The sequence below is a fragment of the Aplysia californica genome, unplaced genomic scaffold (assembly GCF_000002075.1).
Source record: "Aplysia californica isolate F4 #8 unplaced genomic scaffold, AplCal3.0 scaffold00096, whole genome shotgun sequence".
NCBI classification, from domain to species: domain Eukaryota; kingdom Metazoa; phylum Mollusca; class Gastropoda; order Aplysiida; family Aplysiidae; genus Aplysia; species Aplysia californica.
In genome coordinates, this window is record NW_004797366.1 from 1,019,047 (window position 1) to 1,029,755 (window position 10,709).

General features: G+C 44.0%; 2 protein-coding genes across 2 annotated transcripts; both read left to right on the plus strand.

Annotated features, from left to right (window-relative positions):
- Nucleotides 1-7,541: 7,541 nt before the first annotated feature.
- LOC106011356 (uncharacterized protein K02A2.6-like) lies at nucleotides 7,542-8,219 on the plus strand. Its single transcript, XM_013080684.1, has one exon. It carries the CDS (start codon nucleotides 7,542-7,544, stop codon nucleotides 8,217-8,219), a length of 678 nt encoding a protein of 225 aa, XP_012936138.1.
- Nucleotides 8,220-8,248: 29 nt separating this feature from the next.
- On the plus strand, nucleotides 8,249-8,716 carry LOC106011357 (uncharacterized protein K02A2.6-like). The gene has a single exon (XM_013080685.1). It carries the CDS (start codon nucleotides 8,249-8,251, stop codon nucleotides 8,714-8,716), a length of 468 nt encoding a protein of 155 aa, XP_012936139.1.
- Nucleotides 8,717-10,709: the final 1,993 nt, after the last annotated feature.

Sequence of the window (10,709 nt, forward strand, 5' to 3'; positions counted from 1 at the left end):
CCCAACCCCCCCCCAACCCAACACACAACTAAAGACCAAAAAAAGGTGTACGCCTGAAGTTGTCACATAATTTGAACAAGCCATCCACAATAATAATTGAATCTGAAAAACAATGCTCTCTTTCTTTCACACTGACATTAAGAAGGTGGGTTGGTTGAAGAAACAGTCGGTTGCAAAGATGGGGGAAGAAAACCCCAAAACAAGTAGGCTATATTTTAGTTTTGGCTGGCCTGCTTTTCTCTCTGTAATTAATACGCTACTTCTAGGTATAATTTTTCTTTTTTTTACATTTTATGCCTGCTCTTTGGCCTACATAATACCATAGTTATTTCCACTGTGTGCTTGGACCTACCTGCTGTTGGAAATCCATCCAACCGTAATCACAAAGTCTGGCAACAAAGAAAGTGGCAACGTGGTGTGGTATCTCATTACCGCTATCGACGCCCCAAACGCCATCCTTAAATTGCACGTTTTGTCTAGTTTCTGAAATCATCACCCATTTTCTCCATACCATACTACGAAAACAATCTTCGGATGACACTTCTTTCGTCCGAATTATAGGCCTACTTGCTCGATGCAGATGACAGACCAATAATGTTACTTTGATACTGTCTACACATGTGTCGCATCGTGGTGGAACCTGGCGCTCGTCAAAATATTGAAATAAAAGAAATCGACCTATGGGCAATTTTTAAAATTGATTTTAAAATTTAAAGCTGAACACCTTTTATATATATTTCAAAATGCAGTTTTGTGTATATTGTATGGAAAAATTAATGTTGATCAAAGGAACAAGAATGAACCTAAATTTGCGGTTCCCAAGGTTGTTATTTTCCCGCTAATTGTTGCCTCTGAAACCAGACAACCTCACCTCCTTCTACCGCAATTATCTCGATTTTTATTTATAATAAATAGTTTGGGGTTGTTTTTTTCGTTGAAAGTAAGACAAACGAACAAGCTTTGCGATGACACTAATTATAACCTCACTTGCCCTATACTGACGTGAGCCTAATCCCAGCAAGTCGTGTCACCAATTATGATTTTCCCAGCATTGAGAATAATAAAGACTGCGACGTTCTCCCCCATGAAGTCAGACACCAAGAACACCAAAAGATCTTTCTCTCCCCCGGTGTCTGGGGTGTAGCAGTAAAGCGCTTTGCCGTCTCACACAGAAGACGTGGTTTCCATTCCGCCCGGAGAGGTTTTTACCGATTTTCTTCACCTGTCTGCAGGGACGGTTAATATTATATCCCTTCAGCTCTCTGCTCGTGCGGACCCTGGCAGTCAGGGTCGAAGCAGCCCGCCTAAAAACATGATCGAAATAGTGTCATTGGTGGCGTAAAAATCTACAATTTATTACAACTTCTACAAGTTTAAAATCTGTTTCAGCTTGTACCGTACATAAGTCTCTCTTTCCTACAATATTATTATTCTGTTGAGGTATATTATTGTCAACCTGTGAAAGCTTGCAGCACACAATGATACTAATACAATGACAGTGTTTGTCCCTTACATGTGTGTGTCACAGGAATGAGTTATGAGAGAAACTTCAACGAGTTTCACATTTCTCATCTCACACCCTGAACAGCTGCAAACGAAAATAAAGCAGAACAAAAGACAATGAATGCTTCTAATCATGCAAACCAGCAGATTGAAACCGCTGATTTTGTTGCTGAATTGTTGCCTTTACTTCAATTCATTCTCATAGTGTGCTTGGGGAGTCCTTTAACTCTGGCTGGATGTATTGCCAACGTTGGAAACATCCTCGTTCTCCGGCGGATGGATCGAGGGCAGACGATCAACTTCAGTCTCCTCGCTATAGCGATTTCAGATCTACTTGGGCTCATGGGAACGTTCTGGAGCTGTGTCTGCTTCTATCCCGCGATGCTCCAGTCGGACAGTTTGACTTTTCTGCCGCGGGAAATCCAATTTCTCACCGGATCGTGGGCACATGTTGTCTTCGGTAGAATTACGACCTGTCTGACGTTTTTGATATCTGCAGAGCGTTGTTTGTGCATACTGTTACCAATGAAAGTCAAGACAATCTTAAATGGGCGGAGAATCAAAGGAATAATTGTTGCTATATTTATCTGGGGAGTTGCCAGCGAAAGTCCTCTTTTCTATGTGTACAAGTTTGTTTGGAAGTTTGTTGATCAAAAGAATCGAACTTTGCTCGGAGTAGAACGCATCTATAACGGCGAAGAAATCGAAGTACCACTACGACTATTCACTAACGTTATAAGTCAATGTGTTTTATTCACCGGGGTCGGGATTTTCACATGGATTCTTGCTAACAAACTCAGACGTCAATCAAAATGGCGTCTATCCAACAGTCAGACAAAGGTACTTGAAACATTAACAAAGCGAGATACAAAAACGGTTCAAACTGTTTTTGCTGTCTCTTCCACGTATGTTCTCTGCTACCTTCCCAATACAGTAAATACTTTCTGCATGTTTGTCGTACCTGGGTATAGTGTCTTGGGGCGCTATGAAAACATTCTAATTCTTGTGTCAGCTTGTAGTTACATTTTTGAAATAATTAACTCCTCTGTAAATATCTTAATATATTTCAACCTAAGTACACAATACAGAAATGAGTTCAATGTATTTTTCAGATGTTACACACCCAGTGCTTCATAAGTGGCTAGATCTAAGGTGTTTGTTTCTTATGCCAAAGTTTGGAATCTGTAATGGTCAACAGAAACTACCTTGATGAGCAATATGGTTTATTTAAAATAAATTTAAAATAGATAGGTATTCTAACAGACAACTTGTGAATATTGCTACATACTACGCAGGTGCTGGTCGTAAAATATATAGTTTATTGCTATGTAATGGGCCGGTGTTGTTTGTAAAATAGTTTATTGCTACGTGTTGTACATGTAATCTTTGTAAAATATCTAGTCGAGAAAAACAAACACAAACAACATCGCACAGCGGAGCAGTATAGAGTTGCCTTGCTAACTCTTTTTTTACATTCAGAAGTCATGTTTGTTTGTTTTAGCAAGGCACTGGTTTCCTGTGCCTGGACTAAGTTTTTTTCTCTTCTCCCCTCTCGATCTCATGGGTAGTAGTAGTAGATCTAGATGACGACACGACAACAGATCTTTTGATAAGTTGTCATCCTCCCACATGGCGCAGAGACGCAGTGTCCCTTGTTTTTACAGCAGGCACATTCTGGGTGGTTGGCAGGTGCTCTGGTGTGGTTTGCTTCTTGTTTCCTATGAAACATCTATCGTCCTTATCTCCCCTTCTTCTTTTTATGTTTGTTACTCTCTTGTAACACCTCTAATCTTCTGGCGCTCATATGACCCTATGCAGTTGCGAGCGCCTTAAAACCTCTACTAAAACTAAATAAAATGTGTCCCGAAAAGGTGGAATCAGGAGCTCGTCAGTTTTTTTGGTATATGGAGTTATCAATATAATCTTATAGCCTGTTCATTTGGCTCCCTTTTGAGGAAGCAATCCGATGTACATGTACTTAGACTAGAAGTTGAGATATACGCATTTGAAGGAAGAGGGTTCACCTGGTGTCACAGACAAGAAAAGATAAGATAAGATAAGATGAGATAAGATGGAATAAAATAAGACAAGATAATATAAGACAAGATAAGACATCTTTACGGTCCAGATCCTGGCACATTGGATAGGTGTTTCACCACGCACGCACACACACACACACACACACACACACACACACACACACACACACACACACATGCGCATATGCACAATTTGCGACAAAATGACCGCCAAAGTTTTGAGACTTCCAAGGCGGTAGTGTTCTTGGACGCTGCAACTGATTGACTTGCCATATGCCTTTGGTCATCGTTTGTCAGTAAAGTCCACATGGGATTGTAATTTAAAATAGAAATAAAAGGTGTTGAGCCCAGCCAGAGCATTCGATAACAATTGCTCAAATGGCGGGAAAATGTCGGTCTCTTCGATATCATTACGTTGACAAGCGCCTGATTTCACCTTGATGCCTCACAAATTCTGCACCGACGCAGTGGCGGTGGGTAGTGAAGGGCTTACGGGCTGGAGCCCCTCACGTTATGATCGCGCGCAACGAACACACAGTTCAGTCTGGCGGCTTGCCCGTTTATCCAATAATTGTTGTCACTGCTTACAACTACATGTATAGTAGCCTGACAGCCAATCAAACGTCGTTAGGGCTCAGAAAGAATAAGCCGGTTCTCACGCCCATCTTTAATGAAACTCTTCTTGTAAAAAGGTAGAAGACTTTTAAAAAATAACACTGCACAGAGGGCTCACGATCTCCCAGCCCTGACAATGGGGTGAAAATTTACGACACACTTTCCCCCAGTGACACAGATACCTATGCGCCCATTTGGGTCTTTGTTAGGCACGTTCTATTTTCCGCAACAACACGACCCTATCCACCTCATAGACGGTATGTGTTTGGAGTGCTGTGTGTTTGTGCCACTGAGATTTAACAGTTATTAATTACATCCAGCCACTTTTGGGGCAACCTTTTCTTCAGATAAAAACTAATTAGAGAAATTTGGAGGTGAAACGGCTTCGTCCCCACAATCCAGAAGAACTTAAATTTGACTAAGAACAATTATATGGAAGACACAGGTGACTCTTCTCGTTTGAATTGTTCTCAAAATGCCGTTGCTCGCCGTGCGTGAGTATAGAAAAATCATCACTGTTTTGTTCTTATTGCTAGCTTTTTGGTGATAAAGAGGTGGAAGAAACCTAAGCCCCACCCAAATCTTAGTCCACCCACCGCCACTGCACCGACGGAGAGAGCGGGGTAGACGGAAGCCCTTAAGGGAAAGAAAGGGCACAAACAAACAGATACGGCCATCATGATGACAGTTGCCAGATGACATTCTTTCTCAGACGTGTTTGTACATTAAATGTACTGAATAGAGTTTTTTTCCCCCACTTATACGTAGAGATTGCCTTAGGGGGGGAGGAGGGGAAGGGGGGGGGGGGCTACACCCCCAAAGCAGTGCCGGATTAAGACCCAGCTGGCCCCGAGGCACACTTCACTGAGTGGCCTGAAAAAGTTAGATACCGGTATGGTGCAAAATCCCCCCCCCCTCCCCTTTAACACACACACACACACACACACACACACACACACACACACACACACACACACACACACACACACACACACACACACACACACACACACACACACACACACACACACACACACACACACACACACACACACACACACACACACGCACGGTCTGTCTGTGCGTGTGTCAGTCTGTCAGCCAGTCCTAAGCATGACAGTATGGAATATGAACAAGATACCAGTAAGATTTAATGTACCTGTTATGTAAGGGAAATAATTAGATCCGCTCGTAGTTCATTCCCTTTGCAGGACATTGGCTGTTAAGTTGTTTCCTCTTTGAAGAAACACTTCCATGTTGTTTATTCTGTCATTTTCATATCATAATATGGCATGTTTGTATTTCATATTCTTTGCCACCGTTTACCATTAGGCTGGTGTTGTATTATTCTATGTGGGAATGACTGAGACGTGTGAGTGTCAATTATTAATGAAGGCATGTATTCTGTATCATGTAAATAATCTAACATGTTGTGTAGATATTGTTCCTTTGACATATTGGTCATAAATAAACTGATTCGTTATGTTCGACCCAAGACGAGACTCCTGTGTTCTTGATTGATGTTCAAGTTTGCTTGCTGTTACAAGATTCCTGTTACAAGTTACAAGACCTTAACATTGGCGACGAGGATGGGATCAAGATCTACATGCAAGCAAGATCAAGGCTATTGAAACCTACACAGCCAAGCCTGCTCTACCCAGCGCAGCCCAGCCGAGCTGACTGCCTCTACCACAAGCCTTCTACGAAGCAAGAGAGCCTTCCTAAGCCTTGGGAAGCGACACAGGAGTCTGGGGAACATCGAAAAGACAGCTTGGTGAGAAATTATTGTTTGTATACGGCTCACGTTGCGATAAGTCTACGGAGACTTATCAGTCCGCTCATTCATTGTCTAGAGTTTGTACACGTTTCGCTAGTCGTCTCGACTTTCTCCGCCCGGAGTTAGTCAAATTTTTATTGCACGCTCTCAAGGTCTATCCTCATTTCTTGCTAATCCTGAGGTCAAGGGTCCTTGGCACTCGTATTGTATTTACTTTTAGTGCCGGTCAAGTGAAGTTTTTCTGATGATCAGGGCCTAAAGGTAATGTCGGTAGGGCGTTCTTCTCACGCCTAACAGACATTAAACTCAATCCCAATCTTTGCTGTCCTTTGTTGAAACCAAAGCCAAATATCTCCTTCCATACTTCAGCTGGAGAGCGTGCATAAGTTGAAACCTTGGCCGATCAACGTCTTGTTTTGTTTCCTGTCCTTCTTAGGACAAAACAGCGAGAAAAGTGAAACGTGTCAAACTGGTCCGATCAACGTCTTGTTTGGTTTCCTGTCCTTCTTAGGACAAAACAACGAGAAAAGTAAAAACGTGTCAAAAGGCCGACCAACGTCTCGTGCTGTTCACTGTTCTTTTAAGAACAGAACACCGAGAAAGCGTGAGCCGTAAAGCATAATTTAGCGACGTAACAAGCTGCTGCCAGTCAGAGACCAGTCGTCATGTCTCGCTCACAGTCCCAGGATAAGTTGATCAAACTGCTGCGAGAGCAGATGAGTCAACAGCAGCAGCAGATGGAGGTGTTACTGGCCATAGTCCAACAGAATAAGACGGTCATCAGCACGAAGTTTGGAGAATTTGACCCCTCTATCGAGCTCTGGTCGGACTACTTGTCCAGATTCGAAACCTTCACTAAGGCTAACGCTATTCCAGACGATCGGCGTGCAGAAATATTCCTCACAAACCAGTCCAGTGTCGTCTACAAACTGCTGATGAATCTGGCCCAGCAACAGTCGCCACCAAGGGACATAAACAGTCTGTCAATGACGGAGATAGCAGCCCACATGACAGATCAATACGACCCTAAACGCTTCATAGTGCGAGAACGATTCAGGTTCTGGACCAACACAGAGAGGAAGCCAGGGGAGACCGTCCACGAACTGGCAGCCCGAATCAGACAAGAAGCTGCCACGTGTGACTTTGCCTCCATTAGTGACCCGCTGGATGAAGCCATGAGGACTCGGTTCGTCTGCTCCATCCACAATGAGGCAACCATTAAAGCCCTCTTTAAAGTTAAGGACGACGAGCTGACCTTTGCTCGTGCCATCGAACTTGCAGCAGAGGCAGAGGAGGCTTCAAAGGTCGCAAAAGAGACATTGTCTCAGGACACGGCCGTCCACAAAGTCGGGCAGTCTCAGAGACGAACGCCAGGAAAGACGTCCTGGCCTAAGCAGTAGACAACACTTCAACACAAGCCTCATCACGAGAAGAAAGGGCCGCAACAAAAACGCTGCACCAGATGTGACGGAGCCCATACACCTGATAGCTGCCGTTTTGCCACTGCCACATGCCGTTTTTGTAACATCAAGGGCCACATTGAAGCGGCATGCCGAAAGAAGAAACGCCAGCGTGTCACGATTGTGAAGACGGTCAAGGCTTCAAGCATGAAGCCCATTACACAAGACTGCTTCATATCGGGGCATCCGGTCCAGCTAGAGGTCGACACCGGCTCTAGAGATAATTTCATCTCCTTGAGCACATGGCGCCTGCTCAACAGCCCCAAGATGGCACCAACAAGCAGCCAATACCGGTGTGCCTCTGACCAAGACCTTCCTGTCCTCGGAGTCTTCACAGCTCCGACTACGCTGGCTAAGGACGACAAACCCAAACAACAAAAGTTCGTCGTCACCCGTCTGCAGCTGAACCTCCTCGGTCGAGAATCATGCAGAAGCCTAGGTCTATCCCTGGACCAGCTCCTGTACAACAAAGTCAGCAAGGTCTTCCAGGACATCAAGCCTGATACGTCCCTGCAGAGCTCCTGCCAGCAACTATGTCAGGAGTTCCCAGACTTGTTCAAGAAAGAGCTGGGGACACTCAAAGACTTCGAGCTGGAGGTTCGATTCAAGCCAGACGTCCAGTCAGTTTTTCACAAGCCTCGCCCAGTCCCTATTGCAGTACAGGAAGATCTGGATAGTGCCATTCAAGCCGGCATCAACAGAGGTATCTGGGAGCCAGTCCAGTTCAACTCATATGGTACGCCAGTGGTAGCCTACCTATCAAGAAGAAGTCTCCACAAGGTCAGAGCAGTATCAGAGTCTGCGGTGACTACTCTGTCACTGTGAACCAGCAACTGGAGACACATCGTCACCCGATGCCACAGCCGGAGGATCTCATGCGGAGACTGGGTAGAGGCCACTGTTTCACGAAGATTGACCTCGCTGACGCATACAATCAGATCTGCCTTGGCCCAGAGTCGCAGAAGAAACTTGCCCTCAGCACTCACAAAGGCGTCCTGCTACAGAAACGCCTGCCGTTTGGAATAACCTCTGCTCCCGGTTATTTCCAAGAAATCATGGACCAGTTAACTCAAGACCTGCCTGGTGTGGCCGTCTACCTGGACGACATCCTTGTCAGCGGCAACAATGCGGCGGAACACCTGCAGAATCTCCGAGGCCTGCTCCAGCGTCTACAAGACAAGGGACTACGCTGCCGGTTGGAGAAGTGCTCCTTTGCTCAGCCTTTTGTAGAGTACCTGGGACACTACCTTTCCAAGAACGGTATTGCTAAAGGTCCAAAAACAGATGCCATCATGAAGTTACAAGACCTTAACAGTACCTAAGGTCTCACAACACTAAAATTATGTATTATTTTTTTTTACATAGATTGCCACGTTGCGTGCTTTTGCAACAGCGAATTCACCAGCGTCTTTGTTAATGTCGACGTTGTGCAGTAAATCGCTTTCAATTGAAACTATTGAAAGAAGTACTAGCATTCCTAGCCGCTACTGAGACATGGTTGAACGCTTAACGTCTTTAATGCGTTTCAGTTGCGAAAATGAACGCTTGCCAGTGCAGTTAGTTGACATTAGAGACAGGTACATCCGCAATGCTATCTCGCTGTCTGGAAAAGCTGAGTGGAAACCAGTGGTTTGCAAGAGTTTGAAAATGCTCTGAACGCTTCCAGTTGTATTATCCGGATGTACTTGCTCTTTCACCCAACCTAGGTACTGTCTAAATTACATTGGAAAGTTAGGAGAAAGGTCATGTGGATAGACATTAACAAGTGTTGATGTTGCAGCATTTATGTCTTCAGCTGACATTGAATCATACTCTGTTAAAACACCAGACCGCTGCACTACTGTTGAATAGGCGTCAATTCGTCTGCATAGGGCACTTTTCCGTTGGTCCATGATAACCAAGAATGTATTCACTTTGAATTTCTCCTGACCCGACATTTCATCCATCACACTTGCGCATCTCCGTCATCTACTGTTCTCCTGTGTACACGTGCTCTCCGACTGTCTGATTTATTTATGCTGCTTCCACATCGGTCACTTGCCTTGTCATGGTAAAAGTCAAACATTCCTCGACACTCATCTATATATGTGTCTAAACGTCTTAACAATCCAATGGCTGGGCTTAGTTCAATAGTTGAATTTTGTAGCAGTTTACTGCAGCAATTGAAACGATGTAAAATGTCATTCCAAAGTTCACACATGAAAGCAACTTCAATGGTGTCCATATAACTTGCAAGTGTGCCAGCTTCGTGCTTCGTGAGACCATTCTGGTCAATATCTTCTGCAATCTCTTGAAGAGCACTTTGGAATTCTTTGTAGCCCCTGAAGACTGCTTCTGTCGCATCAGCCCGGGCAGACCACCGGGTAACCCATGGGTGTTTTGGGACAAGACATTCAGGATTTTCCTCAACGTGTCGTAATAAAATATTTCAACGAAATGTTGATGCAACAAAAAATGAATACAAACGCTGCAGGATGTGTTGCTCGAGATGTTGATGAATGTCAAAAAGCGCCCCTCGGGCCGGTGATCTACCATATTGCCATAGCGTAAAACAATGGTTAACTGATCAGAATGGGTAACATCTGGAGTAGAATCTACGGAGATTGAAAAGTACCTTGGCTTAGGAATTTAATCCTTTATGAGGTCAAAAACATGCTTGCCTAACAAGTTAAGGAATTCTTCACAGGTTGTTTTTGACAAGTATGAACAGTTGGTGGATCAAAATTCGGGTGTGGCTAAGGCTGCTTTCACTTCTTTACCACCAAATAGCAAGCAATGAGAACAAAACAGTGGTGATTTGTCCATACTCACGGCGAGCCACGACATTTTGAGATCACTTCAAATTCAAACGAGAAGAGTCACCTTTGTCTTTCTTCTCTTTGTTCTATGTTAAATTCTTCTGGAAGCTGAGGACGAACCCGCTTCACCTCCAAACTTCTCTAATTAATTTTCATCTGATGAAAAAGTTGCCACAAAAGTGGTTTGACGTAACTAATAACTGTTGAATCTCCTGTTGCAGACACACAAACATGCATACACAGCACTCCACGAGCTCGGGGGTTTTGTAAACACAGTTCACCTTTCACCTCATGTACACTTAGAAAACTGTCGAATTTGGCAGAAATTAGGCTAGAAATGTAGCATTCGCAGGCTTTTGACTCCAGTAGGGCCACAACTTTGGAATTATTATCTGGGTTGCCAGGTATCTGGTGACTTTAGACTTTATTTAGAGGCTAAAGGTGCTTGATTTGAAACCCACTGCCAATGATTCAATTTAATTTTAGAAAAAAGATTTAGCCTAGAGAGAGGCCAAAC

Excerpts from the sequence above, each read along its gene's own strand:
- LOC106011356 (XM_013080684.1), top strand. The coding sequence starts at position 7,542 with ATGAAGCCCATTACACAAGACTGCTTCATATCGGGGCATCCGGTCCAG.
- LOC106011357 (XM_013080685.1), top strand. The coding sequence starts at position 8,249 with ATGCCACAGCCGGAGGATCTCATGCGGAGACTGGGTAGAGGCCACTGT.